Source organism: Podarcis melisellensis (genome assembly GCF_964234715.1).
Source record: "Podarcis melisellensis genome assembly, chromosome: 5".
Lineage (NCBI taxonomy): Eukaryota > Metazoa > Chordata > Lepidosauria > Squamata > Lacertidae > Podarcis > Podarcis melisellensis.
In genome coordinates, this window is record NC_138537.1 from 12,595,819 (window position 1) to 12,616,114 (window position 20,296).

A 20,296-nucleotide genomic window follows, 5' to 3' on the forward strand; every position below is an offset into this window, starting at 1 on the left:
AAAGAGTCTTTATTTTCTTTCCATGCACATTATCCAACCAAGCACAGAATTCCTTGAACCTAGGAAAAGCCTCTGATTTCTGCTTGAGATTGTACACATAAATATACCTGGAAAATGCATCAATAAGAACCATGAAGTACCTATTCCCACCCAAAGAGGGCGCTAGTGGTCCAACCAAATCAGCATGAATAATTTGGTATGGTTCTGTAGCTTGCCTACTAGACACCTTACCTTTCGCAGCCATTTTTACCTTGTTTGCTGCGCATGCTTTGCACTTCATGTGGTACCTGCAGGGTTTAATAGTCATACCTTCAACCAAGGCAGGCATTTTAGATACTGCCTCAAAATGCAAATGACCAAATTTCCTGTGAAAATCATGAATACATTCTGCATGCAAACTTTTGTTAGAACCTGCAATGCAACAAGTGTCATCCTGCACAACATCATCATAATACAAAAGAAACAAACGATCAACATATTCAGCATACAATTGATAATCATTTTTCTTGGTGATGATGCATCTATTGTTCTTAAAGGAAACGTCAATCTTCTTCTCAATCAGCTGTCCAACGCTGAGCAGATTATGTTTCGCATCCGGCACATAAAGAACATCCTGTATCGATAAGTCCAAACTGTGAAGAACAACAGTTCCGTAGCCTTTACTGGGAATTGTGTGGTCATCCGCCTGGTGAATCGCACCTTCCTGCGGTGTAAAAGACACGAACAGTCGCTTATCGTTGCACATGTGATGCGTTGCCGCTGAATCAACAACGAAGAAAGATCTAGACGTCTTCTGGACCTCTGCAACCTCTGCAACCTCTGGAGCGTAGCGTGAGACCATTGCCTTGTGCTGCGTTGTCCTGGACACCGGACCTTTGCCTTTGCTCTGGCCTTTTCCACGCGATGAGCTTTCGCTGCGCTGCTCTGTCTTGGCCCTGGGATATTTGCATTCCCTCTTCATATGGCCTAGACGTCCACACGAGTAGCATTTCACTGCCTTCAAAGCTTTGGCGCCATCTGGTGGTTCCACTGCACTATGGGATGACGTCTGTGAAGCCTCCCCATTTCCCATGCAGCTATCACCCCGCCGATCTGCTTCATTCTGAATCATGGCAGTATCACAAGCTACTGTGAGTTGAGCATATGGCTGATCAGTGGTATCAAATTCCCCACTTGCCTCATCCAGCCTTCTGCAGCTAGCCATCATGACTGTGGCAATTGCCTCCTGCATCATCACTGCCGCTTTAAATCAAGCTGCTGTGTACACGCTGCTTCTGTGTACAGCTGCTTCAATCCAAAGGCAAATTCTAAACAGCCTCTGCCTTGCCTGTGCTGCTCTTCTGTTTATTTGCTTTGCTTATCTGCAGCTGCTTCAAACTGCATTCCAAAAGCAAGCTCAAAAGCGAAAGTCCCCAAGTGCTTTCTCTACTGCCCTTAAATCTTGCTGCGTCACATCTGCAGCTGCTTTGAAACTGCAGCATTTGTAAAAGTTACTTTCACTTTCCCAGCCATCCAAGCCACTACGCTTGTGCCGTGGAAAACGGCTTTAAAAGTTCAAAGTCCAGCCATAAAGCCATTAATTAGAAGCTGGCAGGCTGCCCGGAGCAGTAGCACATACCTTCATCAATCATTTTGACGCGCAGAGCAGATACCTTGCGATCCGTGCCTCTGCCGCTGTTCCGATCCTCTGCCGGCACTTCGTCTCTTGCTCCTTTGTTCCTTTGCCAGGAGCTCGACTTCTGAAGCCCATCCTCAAAACACTGCATTTTTCTGGGCCCATAACCAAATGTTGGAGATAAGCAGTGTCCAGTGCACAGCGGAATGATGAGAAGTATATGCCAACATGCTCTATACTACTTTATTTACAGTTCAAAGCTGGTAAGTTACAGAAAAACATTTTCCCTCTGCCGGAGCAGAGAAAGCGTCATCTCTCCTCTAAGGCACGGAGAGAATCACAAACTGAAACTGCAAAGAACAGTGAAAAACAGGAAACCAGTGTACGTCACATCCAGTCTCCCGTTCCCGTGAGAAACCCAACAGTACAGACTGTGGAATGTAAACAACCTGTCTCGTGACAAGCACTTCGCTGCACAGAGAAGAAAGCAGAAACCAACAGGCGCCACCTGCGTCCCTTATGGTTTTTAACCATACAATGGCCAAATGCCCATAACACACACACACACACACATTTGCACTTTGTTAATTTGTATTTGTATCCTGCCTTTCCACCCAATGCTGCTCAAAGTGTCTAACAAAGGTAAAATACAAAGCCATGTCCTACATATGACTTGCCTATGTGTATCTGCTGAGGCAAAGCTGGTGGGGAGAATAAAGTGAACATAAGACAATCCTGAAAGCTGGAGTAGCACCTGCAGTAGCACCTGCAGTTCCCAGAAGGATATTGTATCTGAGAGCAGAGGGAAAACACAGCTGTGATGACAAGTAGTATCTATCGACTATTTGGTTAAATCCATCAAGAGAAGCCTTATGTTGCTCCAAAAGACTGTCATGAAGCCTTGGGTTTCTTTAGTGGAGTATATCTGCTCAGCACTGATGCCACGACAGAAATGTTACAAATTGCATTCTAATCACACCTCTTCCCATGACACGACTTTAATTTCAATTTCATTCCCCCGCCATATTTTTTTCCCCTGAAAGGATTATTCTTGTTTAGGAAAATGTGAAAAATGAGCTTTTATCTTGCCTTCTCGCTGAGATACGCTAGCATGACAAGGCAGCTCTGAAAGCCAAAACAAACAAGATTACCATAGCGGTGGGTGCAAATGAGTGGAGAGAATCTTTTACCTGTAAAATCCCGGAGGGACCTGTGGAACTAAGAAGTTCCTCTCGAGGCTTTGCAAGACGTCGTTCAGCATTCTTATTCGGGTGGGAGCTCTCTCCTTCGGGTCGTTTGCTGGACGCATCTCATCTGACTGGAACAACTGGGCACTTTCCCTCAGGGCGTTGGCCATTGTCAGCAAGCGGTCAAGATTCAGATGTTCATCTGAGAGCAGTAAGAGAAACACACTATGGGTAAAAATGTGTTGAGGCTGACTGGCAGATCCACATGCTCACTTGCGGTAGAACACACTTCTGAGTCACACTTAACCACTTGTCTCTGACTGGTGGGCCTTTGGGGTTGCAGTTTATTTGTTCCAAATATTTACACGCTGTTTAATGCCTAGTCCTTATGCAGTGTGCAATAAGATTCCAAATTCAGATAATTGGTTAAAATTAACCATGAAGTCAGAAAGAACCTCACTTGCTGCTGAAATGAAAAGGTCTTGGCCAAGCACCAGAAACTCAACACAGAGGGGACTGTCTCCTGGTGGCTATAAGCCATCCATCTGAGCCATGGGATGCCACCAGAAATGACTCCTCAGTGATAGGCCAGGGCAGGGTTATAAGGAACCAGGCAGTCTTTAAGGTATCCTAGACTCAAGTTGTTAAGCGCCTTGTAAATTAACATGAACCAGAACCTGACGTCTGCCTACTGTTGGGTTAAAGGACAGTTACCCCTTCCCCTCCCAGTGATAAACTAAGTGTGAAACATTTTACTCATACCGTAGCTACCCCTGTTTCACTCTAGCAAGCGAGGCAGCTTGAGTACATGAATGCTTCAGGGCAGAAGCATAATTTACAAGCGTTAAAAATCCACTGGTGCCCATTATGGAAAGCAATTGGTTACGCAGAGAAATGTTACTGCATTCAATCCAAGTCTGGAGAATAAATATCCATCCGGCATAACATGACTTTGAATAAAATCCAGTTACATGCAGCCTGTGCAATGAAAAACCTGCCGTATAATTCAGCAATCAGCGGTATGCATCTCCCAAGTTCCCTTTTTCTGGTGCCTCCAATTGTATTTATTTAACAACTTAAAATAACCAGATGAGATCATTCATCCTGATTCAAGCTGGGGAGGGTTGCATAACGAATTGGAAATGCAGGATAATAAAAGTGTTGCTGTTTCCCCTTGAGTGAGATAACATTTGTAATTTTCCCTCCTTAGGAGTGGTGTCGAAAGATGTTTAAGATAAAACTAGCAAGCACTTCTGAATAGCACAGCCTACCAGTTGCAACCACTGTGTTTATCCAAGGGATAAATCACACGTGTCGCTGTCACTTCAAGGCAGCCATGTCCAGTATGATATGATAATAGGAACACAACTGCACTTAAAATAATACTATTTATATCCAGAGGTGAACATAGCCGTAGGCTTGCTAACGTCTTTGAAAGCCACTACTCAAGAACAATTCATATAGCTAGACTGCTAAGCGACTAGACCGATATTCTGGTATGCAAACCATTAATTTAAGAAGGACAATCCCGGAAAGGGGATTTTTTTTTTAAAAAAAAAAAATCTGGTCCTGCTGCACAAAGCCATAGGCAGCTTGAGAGGAGGACACCTGAATAATCATTTAACCCACTGACATGCTCCACTGACCACTGTGTGGTACACAAGAACAACTCCTACAGGTACCACCTCACTGGGAAGCCAATTCTGCACTACATAGGAATCAAGCATTTAGCATGGCTAGGGCTGCCATATGCGTGGAATTTCCCAGACATTCAGCCAGGATTCAGTCGTCGGAAACAGCATCTGGGCAGAAAACCACTTAGATGTGGCAACCCATATCGGAAGTGTAGGTTTTGGTGAATTTCCTTAAAAATAGCTCAAAAACTTTGGCCAAAAAAACGGTTGTGTCCGGATTTTCACTTTTTGAAATATGGCAAGCCTAAGCATGACAGCATCCACCTTTTGATACATATCAGATAAGTGCCATCTTTGTTGTCTTTTCAGGAGCAATTAAAGACCATCCTCTCCCAAAGTGTCTTTCTACTCGCGATCGTTATCCTAGTCTGTATTTGCATTGGACTTGGGGTTGTTTTCATACATGTTTTTGTTTATTATTGTTAATTAAAAATTGATTGATTAACAATGGATTGCTAATATAGAGGGTTAATATTTGCAGTGTCCTGTCCCATGTCTAGGGCCTGCCCAAGACATTTTGTTCCCTGAGGTGAAGGGCAAGATGGCACCTTCTCCTCCCCATTCCATTTACAAAGAGGAGCAGGTAGCACTGCGGTCTAAACCACTGAGCTTTTGGGGCTTGCTGATCGGAAGGTTGGCGGTTCGAATCCCTGCAACAGGCGAGCTCCCGTTGCTCTGTCCCAGCTTCTGCCAACCTAGCAGTTCAAAAGCACACCAGTGCAAGTAGATAAATAGGTACTGCTGCAGCGGGAAGGTAAACGGTGTGTCTATGAGCTCTGGCACTCATCACTCTGTCCCACTATGCCAGAAGCAGTTTAGTCATGCTGGCCACATGACCCGGAAAGCTGTCTGTGGACAAAAACCAGAGCCAGTGTGGTGTAGTGGTTAAGAGCGGTAGTCTTGTAATCTGGGAAACCGGGTTCGAGTCTCCGCTCCTCCACATGCAGCTGCTGGGTGACCTTGGGCCAGTCACACTTCTGTGAAGTCTCTCAGCCCCGCTCACCTCACAGAGTGTTTGTTGTGGGGGAGGAAGGGAAAGGAGAATGTTAGCCGCTTTGAGACTCCTGAAGGGGAGTGAAAGGCGGGATATCAAATCCAAACTCTTCTTCTTCTTCTTCCCTCAGCCTGAAAGCAAGATGAGCGCCCGCAACCCCACAGTCACCTTTGACTGGACTTAATCTTTTACCTATTACCTTATTCCATTTTCAGAATCTGAACAGTGGCAGCTGACTCTTCCTTCCACAGAGGTGACAGGACAACACCCTCCACCATTCTGGAAGGTAGTAAGTGGGTTTGTGGGGGGCACAGAGCAGGGCTATTTTAGGAGACTGTTTGCAGCAGGTGGGGTACTGCAGCCCCAAATGTCTATCACCTGAGGAAGCTGTCTCACACATCCTAATGGTCCCCCACACACCATTTGCCATTGCTGTTTGATACGATACGCATTGCAAATTCAACACAGAATTCATTGCTTTAAAAACAACAACACGGAATCGCCTCAATACTGAAATGCAAAATAAATAAATAAATAAAGGCATCCATGAAAGCCAATTAAGAAAACATTGTCTTGGGTGTTGAATTTAGGTGCAGGAACTGCTTAAACATTAATACCCAACATCCTGAGAAATTAGGTGGGTGGGTGGCTGGTTCTAGACTTGCTTGTAGGGATGAGCAAATCAGTATATTTTTGGTTTTTCTCAGTTTCACATTTTTCAAATATTATATTCTGTCCTCTGCATTTCCAATTCTGCATGCAAATTCATTTCAAAAAGTCCTTGGACAGTCCACCAGCATTTTGCTACAAATATCTCCCGATAACCACATTTTTGTATGTGACTTCTTCCTAACATGAACCTTTTTTCAAAGCATTTTTTTCTGACTGTGATGCAATTTTCACCAATAAATGCATTTTAGGCCCACTTTGACCTAGTATATACATTTTTGTACATGTTACTTGGCTGGAGAACCGCACCGTAAAATTCAGAATAGAGCTAATTAGGAAGGATGGCTGTAATTGGTTAACATGTTGTTTCAGAAAGTTTAGATTAGATAGACCTGCCTTTAGAGGTGAACTGAATCCCTATCTGTTGCTGGAAGACAGGGGGCTATTCCTTTGCAGATTAGTTGTAGCTCAGCAGTAGAGCACATGATTTGAATGCAACATATCCCACATTCAATTCCTTACATCTCTAGGAAAGGATAGGAAAAAAATTCTGTCTGAGACCTCTGGAAAGCTGCTTCCAGTCAGTGTAGGAAATTCACTGACTCCATATCAGGCAATTTCGTATATCCCATGGAACTCATGTTCATAAATTCCACCGGTGGAAGAAGAAGAAGAGTTTGGATTTGATATCCCGCTTTATCACTGCCCGAAGGAGTCTCAAAGCGGCTAACATTCTCCTTTCCCTTCCTCCCGCACAACAAACACTCTGTGAGGTGAATGGGGCTGAGAGACTTCAGAGAAGTGTGACTAGCTCAAGGTCACCCAGCAGCCGCAGGTGGAGGAGCAGAGACGTGAACCCGGTTCACCAGATTACGAGACTACCACTCTTAACCACTACACCACACTGGCTCTCTGGAGGAGGGAGATGCACGATTCAGTCTTGGGTTTGGGATAGAGACACAACATCCCATGCAGGAAATCACTGTCATTAAAAAGTACCTGCCAAGCAGCTGTAATTTTTTTAAAGTATACAACAGGGCTTGTTGATTTAATCTGGCATTTTCCTTAGCTTTGGTTAATTCATTAGTTTCAGTCACTTCACTTCAAGGAAAGGAGGATTATTTTCATGGCACTAATACTAGTAAGATAAGCTTTCTCATTTCTGTTAACTTTGCAATTTTGTTTAATGAAATTCCCAGCAGCTCCTCTGTCTCCAAGATCAGTTTCATTACACCGTCCACTTCTTTGTCTGATCTCATAAAGCTAAGGTTTGAAAAGTTGTCACGAGGGTTCGCTGCTCTTGCATTTATGCAGCCCATGGCATACATTTCTTGCAGCTACTGGATTAGTCAGGTTTCACCCCGTAGGGCAGGGGTGGGGAACGTTTCTGAGCCCAAGGGCCACCTTCCTTCCTGGGGAACCTCCTGGGGGGCCCACGCCCATAGCTGGTGGAGCCAAGGGGGCAATAGTTAATAGAATCATAGAGTTGGAAGGCACCCTGAGGATCATCTAGTCCAACCCCCTGCAACACAGGAATATGCAGCTGTCCCACACAGGGATTGAACCTGCAACCTTGTGACTCTTATCTTTGTACAGCAGGCTGCATTCTAGCCATGCACAAGTCAGAGGTCCTGCACACAGCCATCTTTCCACTATCCATCCAGGCAAGTTAGTCCCAGTTCAAGGATAGCTCAGTTGGTAGAGTGTAAGACCCTTAATTTGAAGGTTGTGGGTTCAAGCCCCATGTTGGGCGAAAGATTCCTGCATTACAGGGAGGTGGACTAGATGATGCTAATGGTCCCTTCCAACCCTACGGTTCTATGATTCCAGCTAGGCAAAAGCAATTCAGGAAGTTGTGAAGCAGGCCTGGAGAGAGGGTGTGGCCTGTTAGTATTATTTGGTAGTATTGGGGAGAAGGTGTGGCTCAGAGAGAGTCCCAGGGAACAGATAGAGAGGCCTGGGGGTGGTTGCATTTGGCCACCATGCTTGGGATTCCTGCTCTAGGGGCAAGGTTGACCCTCCCAAACACTGAAGGAGCAAAGCTTCTGCACATATTGTAGGTGCCAACCGCCAGCTGTGTTATTTCCTAGAGCCTGGGTCTCTCTATTTGCCTTCCCGGAGGCAGAACTGTCTTCTTTTTTCCCCTCCCTCTCATCCAAACACACAGATCAAGGTCATTCATTTCTAACACAGAGCTTTCAAGAACTGGCTGATAAATCAACTCGAGCAACTTATTCGGCATTAAATTATCCCGCTTCCTAGTGGCTGCAAGGAGAGAGGCGAGCCGGAGTGATCTGCTGCCAACGTGAGCTGCGGCAATAAATAAGCAAGATGGCCAGTCTTCAAACCAAAGAGCCATGGGGGTTCAGTGCTCTTTCCCCTTTCCCCTTTCTCCATTTGTGGTTGCCCTACAAGGAGCTGGGGAGAAACATCCTCGCAGTTTGGCCCTAAAATGGTATTTATCCTTGATTGTGCTTTAAATACTGGTCACTGGTGTGACTTCTATTAAAAATTATACACAATTCTATTGTGTTGTCTCAACACAGTGTAAGATCCACTGACTTCACTGGAACTTACTCCTAAGTAAATGTGTAGCATTTATGATTATATAGTTTATAGTTTAGAAAATATTTATTGTAAATGTTGAGTGGATTTCTGTTTAATTTTTATATGGTGGTATTATTATTATTTTATACTATCCTAATGATTGTTGAATGTTACTTTTTTGATGTAGGTTGCTTATGTTAAAGCTGGGGAGGGCGGGATACAAATAATTTATTATTATTATTATTGCAAGTTTGGTCATAGTTGTTTCCATGTGCGCTCCTATAAGATTCCTGCTCCAAATTCATAGAATCACGAATTTATATGCTATATGCCAGTCTTTAATACAATTCACTTATCTTACTATGTCTATTTTCTGCTTGTTCTTTTTCCATGCAGTCATTGCTTGGTCTTCACATGTTGGGAACCTCTTTCTACCTTTAAAAAGCAGAAGTTTCCCTTTTTTAAGGATAAGAAGAGGGCTTCACAGTCCTCTGTTTTTTTCTGATCCCCAGGCTGAGCTAAGAAGAAATATTCCTCTTCTTCTACACCAGCATTGCCCCAGGAAGCTAAAATTCCTCTCTCTCTCTCTCTCTCTCTCTCTCTCTCTCTCTCTCTCTCTCTCTCTCTCTCTCTCTCTCTCTCGTGTGTGTGTGTGTGTGTGTGTGTGAGAGAGAGAGAGAGAGAGAGAGACTGCTGCTGAGTCTGCTCCTCACCTTCTGCTGACATACAGCTCCTGAAGAAGTAGGCAACCCTCAATGTGGTCCCCGGGCCAAAAAATATAGCCATTCCTGATGCATAGGACTGCTCAGTGCCAGATTTATGTGTAAGCTAAACAAGCTATAGATTAGGGCCCCACTCTCTTGGGGGGGGGGAATTAAAGGGGGGGAAACCTGGATGTACATTTCCAAAATATAAGATAAAAAACAAATGCAATAAAACCTACATACAGCAATAGTGTTTTGTGTTGTGTAGGCTCCTATGATGTAAGTAATGGTCCCCGCCTGCTAGCCTTCTCCCTAAAATATCACTGGTTTACCCATTTCTATATATAGGCTGCCTATATAGCATATATATAGCATATATAGCATATATTCAACACAAATATATATACACATATATTCAACAAATGTTGACAAAGGACAGCCGGACATATAAAGGGCCCCATTAACTTCAGTAGCTTAAGTAAAGGGACCCCTGACCATTAGGTCCAGTTGTGGCTGACTCTGGGGTTGCGGTGATCATCTCACTTTATAGGCCAAGGGAGCCAGCATACAGCTTCTGGGTCATGTGGCCAGCATGACTAAGCCGCTTCTGGCGAACCAGAGCAGCGCACGGAAACAACGTTTACCTTCCCGCCAGAGGTAACCTATTTATCTACTTGTACTTTGACGTGCTTTCGAACTGCTAGGTGGGCAGGAGCAGGGACCGAGCAACGGGAGCTCACCCTGTCACGGGGATTCGAACCGCTGACCTTCTGATCGGCAAGGAGTGCTCTGATGGTGTTTCCTGCTTGGCAGGGGGTTGGACTCGATGGCCCTTGTGGTCTCTTCCAACTCTATGATTCTATGATTTTAAGTCCTAGGCTCTGTGGTTTAACCCACAGCGCCAACTTAGGGCCTCATCAAACCTAAATATGGCCCTGGGACTGCTGCTATAATTTATAACACACAAATGCCTACACACCTTTTTCTTTATTGGCTTACATGTTAAACCCCACTTGCAACATGGAGCCAAAGGACCCTACATGGGATTCCTCAAGCAGTCACCCACCTAGACACTGATCGCACCCAGAGCTGCTGAGCAGCAATCAAATTCCATCAGGCCATATGCTGGGTATGCATACAACACACACAAAAATCTGGTCCAATGAAATAGGCACATACTGTTTGTTTACAGTGATGAAAAGCAAATGCTCACCATCAAAAAGCAAAGGGATAAAAAAAAGACATTCACCAAGAATCCTTGGACCATGGAACAAATTACCTCTAAAGCTCTTCTGAACTTCTAGTGCAATATCCAGGGCATTAAAGGGCAGTACTGGGTTGTTGGCAATTTGCAAAATTACTTCACCTGTCAGCTGGAAGGAAAAAAGAAAAGAGAGAAAAAAAAACAAATAAATGGAGATCAAATAAATTTTAACACATTTTATGCCTAATAAAAAACGTCTATTCTGTATCGGTCTCTACAGCCACAGCAGGCGCTGTAACTCGCTGACGGTTTGACTTCACATCCAAAGTTGCATTCTTCCATTGTCTTTCCAAACAGACATATGCCAACACAGTACCTAAGCACAGTATTCCGATCCATAGTTCACCATATGTTTCAATGCACACAATGAGGCCTCTTGCGCAAGCAGTCTTCTCCATTCATTTCAATGGCAGAAGTGGCATAGTATGAGTAAAATCACGTGTGTTTTGCATAACCCCTTGTCTATCAAAATGAGCACCTTGATTTATAAGACCTCTTACTTGCCCTTCACCATAAAGTTCAGGATCTGGCTAAAACAATATATTGTCAAAACAAAAAAAAATTCCTTCCAGTAGCACCTTAAAGACCAACTAAGTTATTTCTTGGTATGAGCTTTCGTGTGCATGCACACTTCTTCAGATACACACTGTGTACTCTGTGTATCTGAAGAAGTGTGCATGCACACGAAAGCTCATACCAAGAACTAACTTAGTTGGTCTTTAAGGTGCTACTGGAAGGAATTTTTTTTTGTTTTGACTATGGCAGACCAACACAGCTACCTATCTGTAACTGGAACAATATATTGTGTAATCATAAACACAGACAAAACTGTCCCAACCAAAACAGAGCAGTATATATTTGACAGGAGAGACGGATCCCACAAAACAAAATACAGTCATACCTCAGGTTACAGACACCTCAGGTTGCACATTTTCAGGTTGCGCACTGCGCTGAACCCGGAAGTACCGGAACAAGTTACTTCTGGGTTTTGGCGCTCGCGCATGCGCAGAAACACTAAATCACACTTTGCGCATGCGCAGAAGAGCCGAATTGCAGCCCACGCATGCACAGACACGTCACACGGATCATGATCGCAGCCCAAGGGTCCACTGTACCTTACCTGCATCTTCAGAATATGGCAAAAGATGTACACACACAGTGGTATGTGGAGGAAGTTCCACAATTTATGGGCTGCCATTCTTTTTTGCACTTCTGAGGCCCCTATGCAGATCTTGACATCCCAGAGCACAGCAGATTACTCATGTTCACAGAGAATAATTGGATCAGGGGGAATGTCTGATTTAGAACAGTGGCCTTCAACTTGACCAATTCCAGGATCCACCATTAATTCCAGCCTGATATATAGTATCACTTTCAGTGTTCTCACTTATCATTTTTTCCCAACCTAAACTACTTGCCTTTACTTACTGCCATTAGGGCTGTCAACCGTATGAAGGGTTTGCCCTTGATTAATGTTCTGTCTTTTCACCAACTAATCAATTAACTTTAAATGCATTTTGCATATTACCCAAAGGCACTGCAAGGTAAGATATTTCACCACTTAATAAACAAAAGCTCCACCACCCAAGAATGGAAAAATGGGCAGCATTAACATATGAATGTGCTTTTTATTATTATTCTATATTACATTAATACATTGGAACTACAAAATAAAGAATATTGCTTTAATAGTTGCTCTCACTGATTACAATGGGCTTCTGCCAACCCATCAGCCTCATGTAGTTGACTAATCTATCAACAAACTGATTTCACACAAACATCTGCCTTTCTTTTTCTCTCACCTTCCTTCTCTCATTCTTTCTTTCAACAATATAGTTGCTACATCCTTTACAGGCTGCAGCTTCTAGAAGAAGTCCCATATATGAGGTTCAGGCACCAGGTTTAAAAATCAGGGAGGGTTGCCCAGGCCTTTTAAACTTGACTCATTATTTTATTAACTCCTGATTTGGTTGTTGTTTGTTTTTTTGTATTTTATAACATACTGTGTTTAGGGTTATGTGCTTTAGGCTTCGGTTTTAATTCTCAGGTGTGCTACTTTTGACATTATATACAAACCAACATTGCTTCATGAAGATAAGCTGCCTTGAAAAGTCTCTTATGGCACAGTCTTCTACCAGTCTACTCAGAAGAAAACCCCGTTGAGTTCAATGAGGCTTACTCATTGCTGTTTGCTCTGATTTAGTGGTAAAGAGCAGGTCTGTGTGAGGAAAACTCCAGTGTGTGTGTGTGGGGGGGGGAATAAAATAAAATAAAACTTAAAAGTGCAACCTACGCACTTTTTACAGAGCAAACAGCAACCCACAGAAAACCCAAACTGCTGTTTGTTGCACTTCAGCTTTAAAGAGCAGGAACTCATTCATGGGGAAAGATCTGGGGCAAATTAAAGTGCAGACCTTTGCTTGGCCATAGCCTCATGTCAGTGATTTGAAGGCCACCTGAGGAGGACAGGAGGCCTGCCTGTGGATTGGCCAATAGTAGGCAGGCCTGGGCCTGGGCATTCCCCAGGGGGCGGGACTTGCCAGCTGATGAGCATTACTTGGTTCCGCCCCTTGCCTGGCTCAACTAGCAGTTAGGCTTTGGCTAGAGGCGAGGTTGTAGCCTTTGCCTGCTCCTCCAGATGTTTTGGGACTACAACTCCCATCATCCCTAGCTAACAGGACCAAGTGGTCAGGGATGATGTCTCAAAACATCTGGAGAGCCGAGTTTGCCTATGCCTGGTTAAGGGTATAGTGTTAAAGGGATCTGTGAGGTGTTGCATCTGTCCCATGCCCCAGAAGGGGGCTAGGGCCATAGAACTCCTCCAGCGGGGACCCTTCAGGGGGTACCCCTATTTAATGTAGTTCATAGGGACCCCCATCATGTGGTTTACCCTTAGATACACTCCCAGCAGACAGAATGGAGTTGAATAAATGGCTTCACCCAATGCCTATGCCTAAACCTCATATCTGTAACCATTAAAGCTGTGGCCTATTTGAACCCCAAAACTCTACGCTGTTGTCTGGTCTTGGTTATTTCATTACATAGCAAGTGACTGGGTCACGGGGCCTTAGCATGCAAATTACTCCATACTATCTGATATTTGAGAAAGAATAATTGTTGACACCCAGAAAAGATGTTGTTGGAATATTATCGTACATCCAGGATTTCTGGAGACAGGGGAAAGGGAGGGAAAAGATACCCCAGCAGGATATCTTAAAAGCCTGCAAAGAAATTTGGGGCAAGACACATCCACAGAACATGGAGACAGAGAGCACACTATAGATCAGTTGGAAACCCACTTCCAAGCAGGGGCAAGAAGATTTGAAGCTGTAAGGATTTCTACCTAAAGGGGATAAAATGCCAGGGAGGCTGCTGAGAAAAAGAGCTGTCATCTTCTGTGAAGGAAGAGCAAGGAGGTGAAAGGAAGCACTGCAGAAGAACAAAGTTAATGATATCCCAAGGGACCAAGAAAGAAACTGGAAAGTTAGATCAGCATTTTTTTTTAAAAAAAAACAACGATGGGTGGGGGTAGCTAGGGATGGAAGAAGATATTTTTCTGTTCCAGATTGTATCCATTGTATGCAGCACTTTCCCCGTTCCACTGCAGTTCACCTTCTGCCCAAAACCACGTCATTCATCTCTCTGTCCAGTGTGGCAAAATTATGTCCCTTGAATAATTTGCATATTTTATTATTTAAATCACACCAGTTACATTGCCATTGTGTTATTGCACCTCATGCATTTCAATGCAAAAGGAAACACAATGCAAATTGGTTGGGGGGGGCGGACACAATTTATCATTTGCAGGCTGAAAAGGACAGCGGCAGCAAATACTGATCATACTTATAGGATCGATTTCCATTACAGACAATAGATGAATAAGCAAACACAGTCAATTTCCTCCCCCGTGTTTTTGTAGGAATTCCCCAAGATGCTTGGGTGCCAAATCCCACATCCCAATGCTTAGCACACCTAGTGAAGACTTAACAATACATTTTTCCAGCAACTGGATCAAAATACTGGCCGTTCCTCAGAATAATCCCCTTTTATCAAACTAAGTGGAAAAAATTAAACTTACCAACTGATAACTAGCTAGATAAATGTATTTACATTATATTTCCCTCTCAAGATCTCAAGGTAGTATGAATCAAGCAGCCTCTTCTGTACAATGTAGAAATTGGGCCTTTAGGGTTTTTTTATAATGTTGTACTGTTTTAGTGTTGTTAGCCGCCCTGAGCCCGGCTGGGGAGGGCGGGATATAAATAAAACTACTACTTCTTCTTATTATTATTGTTATTATTATTATATTACAAGACGTAAAAGCTGGACAGTTGTTGAGCCCCTAAACTTGTGGAGCTTCTTTCGCGCGATGGCCCACCTGCGCCAGACCCCGATACAAAGCTAGAGCCCTGCCGTTTGCTCCCGAGCCCAAAACAAAACAAGACAAGGAGCTGTCCACACCTATACCAGAGCCCCTAAATAGCCTGGGCCGCTACTCCCGAGCCCAAACTTGAACCTGAGCCACCCACACATTTTTTTTTAATAATCCCCCCCCCCCCCCAGATATATAGACTGTTGCCATCTCTATTGCCTTTCTGGTGCTTATTGAAGACCTTCCTTTTTCAACAAGTCTTTTATCACAGTCTGAATCTGTACAGGATTAAAATTTGCTTTGTTTTTAATATTTGAAATTGTTCTATATACGTTATCATTGCCTACATTTTCATTAGGTCAACTGCTTTGAGATGGACTGAGAGGAGATATGATAGCCAACTTCAACTATCTCAACGTTTGTCACATGGACGAGGGAGCGAGCTTGCTTTCTCCTGCTCTGCAGGCTAGGACCTGAACCAGTGGGTTCAAGTTGCAAGAAAGGACATTCCGACTAAACATCAGGAAGAACTTTCTGACAGTAAGAGCTCTTTGACAGTGGAACGGTCTCCCTCAGGAGGCTGTGGACTCCCCTTCCTTGGAGATTTTTAAGCAGCTATTGGGTGGCCATCTATCATGGATGGCTTAGTTGAGATTCCTGCACTGTGGGGTTTGGACTAGATGACCCGCAGGGTATTTTCCAACTCTACAATTCTACGATTCATAAATGGAATAAAATAAATAAAAGTAACTTGAAGGGAGGAAGAGTTGGCTCCCAACAGTTAAATTTAGAAGTGTCGAAATAAAAAGGTAGTTGTGGGGGGTGGGGAGAGAACCTTATCAGTAAAGCAATTTACAAATCTTGTGAACTCCCTCCCTCTCTGTCTTTCCTTTTGCATTATGTCACAGGCAGTTTATATGTGTGTTAATGGGGTAATCATAGCGTTTATTAAATCACGTATGTGGAACGTTAACCTGGAGAAATCAATCATGGGGAGGAAAGCTTGGAGCATTGATTTTGAGCAGGGTGAGTAATAACTTTGCAGAAACGTGCATCAAGCCCGCATAATGCAGCAAGACAGAAAAGGCCACTGATTTCTTATTTATGGTCTTATTTTTGGCCATGCCATCCCAGGAGCACAGCACTGAACATACATGCAAAACAGACCCAGCGCTCCAAAGACGACCCTTTGAAACACGGCCTGAACTTAAAAAATAAATAAATGTATGATTTTCAATTTTACATATTTCAATATTTTTACAATCATTTCAACATTTCAAAACTCGACTTCCTTCCTCCCCTTTCTGAGGTTCCTTAAATTTATTTTTATATTTTCTGCATATTCCAAATTACATGGCCTGAACTTAATGTCCTAATTATGGCTAGAATCTAAAGAGATACTTTAGGTACGTCCAAGAACTTCAGCACACACATTGAAATTATCAAGTCTTCCACTTTGAAAAACAGACAACCACCATGCCATAGGATCAACTATTTCTGGACATCTTCAAGGTTTCCAAAGAGGTCAATGGAAGGTTTTTGGGGGGTCCATGAATATGGGCCCAAAAATGATTTTTCCAGTGCAGTAAAATAAGTTGCATGCAAAATGTTGTATTTAGGTGTGTTTTTCCCCCTAGGGAGGTGAGTGGTCCATAGCTTTCATCAGATTCTCAAACAGGTCAGTGAGCCAAAAAGGGTTTAAGAACCACTGTTCCAGGCTGTTTGTTTCTTCCACTGCTGTGTTTCCCCTTTTACACTTTAAAATAATTTCTCAGGCCCATCACATTTCCTGGAGTGTCTCTGGAAAACAGCAGCATATTTCCATAGACACTCCAGGAAATGTTACAGGTAGGTAGCCATGCTGGTCTGCCGTAATCGAAACAAAATAAAAAAAATCCTTCCAGTAGCATATTAGAGGCCAACTAAGTTTGTTATTGGTGTGAGCTTTCATGTGCATGCAAACTTATTCAGATACTCCAGGAAATGTCACATTTCCTAGGAAATCCATGGGAACATGTGGCAGAAATAGGGCTGAGAAATTAAAGTGAGTGGTGAAACTCACATTAAAGAGAAAAAGGAAGTAGGGAAGGAAGGACGGAAGGACGGAAGGAAGAGAGAAAGAGAGAAAGAGAGAAAGAGAGAAAGAGAGAAAGAGAGAAAGAGAGAAAGAGAGAAAGAAAGAAAGAAAGAAAGAAAGAAAGAAAGAAAGAAAGAAAGAAAGATCTGGTTAAGCTTACATTAAAATTTTAACTGAACTGAAATTACCTCTCTAAAAATAAACATTATCCCACCTTAACCTGGGACAATGGACTAAGCCACAAATGTTTGGGGAAATTACTCATGACACAGTGAAAGCTGCAGAAACTCCCTGTTTTCTTGGGGTTGTGGGATGAAAGGAGTGAATGTTTCCCATGTTGGATTTTCAAGCGAAAACAAAGGAAAACTAACAATTTTGCTAGGGTAGAAATTTATGCTCCCAGAATACATAAATAGTGTGAATATGCACTTCAGTTCTGCCATTATTTTATCTGACTGCCTTGTTTCCCCTGGTTATCCCATAATTCCCCCTGACTTGCTGCTTTCTGAATTAGTCCCATGGGCAACCCCACCCAATCACACAGTAAAGAGGGTTACTTGGCCATTAAGATTCAGGTACGTCATGATGAGGGCAAGTGAGGGCAATGCAAATTAACAGTTTCATGAAAAGTTTGGGGAAACTGCCAAAATATAGAGGAATTTTTGGAACTACCCAAAATGTCTGTGAAAAATGGTGCTCTGTACACATTGTACACATTTCTTCAAGCTTGTTCATAATGCTATATAACCTTCCAGTTTCACATTTCTTCTTTGGCACTATTGACACTCAAAGGTTAAGTAGTAGGATGTATTTCTGTGTTTAAACAGACAGCTCAACAAACATCTAATCTGACAGGATACATTTTGGGTCAGCAGAGGGCTCTCTGAGAGAAGACTAGAGTAATTCAAAAGCTGCTACAGATGAACTAGAGCATAATAATTCACAAAAGATAGCTGTTTCTAAACAAGATAGGATTAATCATTTCAATAAATGCTACAAATATGATGTGTATTTCTCTAAAAGGAAAGCACTTCATATATTTTATTCATGCTTTGGGAAATATTGATCAGGAAAAAAAATGCATTAATGAACAAGGAATGTCCTGTATTTTTAAGTGGGACTGAAACTCAACAAAAAGGCTAGATATTGGCATGTATAGAAAGTCATGCATCAAATTCAGAAACTTCCTTGACTATCAGATTGGCCTTCAGCAACATGGGATCACTGGTGGGATCGTGACTGCAAGATATATTTTTTACCTGAAGGATGGTGACCAACCCCCTTTATTTAGCAGAAATTCAAAACACACTAGGCAGGAGAAAAGCCCACCAAAAATCTCTCTCTTCAACTATTTCTGTCTAGGCTCTAGTGGTTTGGGACTGGAATTATTCCAGACTCTGGTGAACTGGAACATATCAAAAACAGTTTGGATTTCCTTCACATTATAAAGGCCTGACTAGGACTGTCATGAGTTCACTGAATACTACAGCTGAGAACAATGCCACACACATATGGGTTCCTCATTCAGACCATCCACTGAACACAGAATGAAGCTAGTGGTCTTTGACACTTGGGAACAGGACCAGCACAGCAGCTTGTCATGCCTCACCCTAACCTGGTGCCAGGCATAAAGTCCTTGGATGATGAATGAGAAACTCTGTAGGTTGAGGAACATGGAGAGCAGGCAGGGTCTTCTGGAACCAACTCTGAGGAACTACTTGAGAGGCCTTCTAGTGGAAGATCAGCTAAAGAACCCATGAAGCTGTCAGAGGATGGCGTGAAACCACTCCACAGTCCAAAGGCCTAGGTCTAGGCCAAAGAGCGTTGACACGGCATGTATCTATGGACCAAGTATCAACACACAACTCATAAGCAAGCAACCCCTTGAAATCCTTTACTACCAGCAGCTGGGGCTAGGATATGGTCTAGGAGACCACAGAGGTCTCCAAACCTTCCAGTTATTATAGACAACATTAGTCTCCATATCCTTGTTCTTTGCTCCTGTGTATAGTTTCTCCTCCCTGCTCTACTCTCAGTGTTATTGACTTTGGATTGTTTCCTGATATAGGAGCCAACTCCTAGGGGCTGAGGTCCCTTCAGCCCCCCCAATAAAATATCTGAGGGGGCCAGGCCCACCAAAAGTTGATGGGCATTACCATTCAAATGGGATGGGTGTGCCCTGTCATGTGCTTGATTATGTGGGGTGGGGCTTACCTGACCGCCCCCCCATATTTTATTCAAGTTGGCACCCCCTGTTTCCTGACATTGTTTCTGGATCACGCCTGGGACCTAGACTGACTCTCTGTGATTGACCTTGGCTTTTTGAGACAATACTGCACCTTGAACCCTGTTCTCTTGCATGAATGTTTTGGTCAAAGGCTTTTACCTCCTTGGACTAAGACTTGAGCCCCTTGGACCACAACACAGACCTGTGGCCACTCCAGCTCTTCCATAAATGTGTGACGGCACTTCTGAAAGGAGCTAGTGCATGGAGGTGGTTTTGAAATGTGGTCTAAAACCATGAGCTCCTCCAAGCACCCTACTTCTCCTGAAAAGCTTCACTCGGTTATGCTAAAAGTTTGTGCCAAAAGGATCTCTTATATCATTTTGTCCACCCAACTCTAGAGCTATGTTGTCTTGGTTACTATGTGCAGCCCTCACAGTGACAGTTATAGAATAATATTTTTAAAAACCCTAGCAATTATGCATAATGTTCTTCCCATAAATCAGGGTGTCATGGTTGTAAGCCAAATGACATTTTTGAATTCCTGCTTATGCATGATCCATAGCAGACTTAAGGAGGGGAAATGGGAGGACAGGACAGGATCAAGCCTTTCTTTATATATATATATTTATATATGTATTGTTAGAAAAAAATCATAATTGAGGAATGATGGATTAGCTGAGCAGGTACATGAGATATTCTTAGCAGTGCAAATTGAATACAGTGGTACCTTGGGTTACAGATGCTTCAGGTTATAGACATATCAGGTTACAGACTCCGCTAACCTAGAAATAGTACCTTGGGTTAAGAACTTTGCTTCAGGATGAGAACAGAAATCGTGTGGGGGCAGCGGGAGGCCCCATTAGCTAAAGTGGTACCTCAGGTTAGGAACAGTTTCAGGTTAAGAACGGACCTCCAGAACAAATTAAGTTGTTAACGCGAGGTACCA

At 43.2% G+C, this 20,296-nt stretch overlaps 1 protein-coding gene across 5 annotated transcripts in view; it reads right to left on the reverse strand.

The window, feature by feature from the left end:
• Positions 1–20,296, reverse strand: part of NAALADL2 (N-acetylated alpha-linked acidic dipeptidase like 2) — a 777,627-nt gene that overhangs the window by 37,255 nt on the left and 720,076 nt on the right. For all 5 annotated transcript variants that reach the window (XM_081910933.1, XM_081910934.1, XM_081910935.1 and 2 more), the window contains 2 exons: positions 10,690–10,783; positions 2,806–3,004 (listed from right to left, as the gene is read on the reverse strand). In XM_081910933.1, the coding sequence (XP_081767059.1) occupies positions 2,806–3,004; positions 10,690–10,783 (293 nt within the window). The remainder of the gene's footprint in view (positions 1–2,805; positions 3,005–10,689; positions 10,784–20,296) is intronic.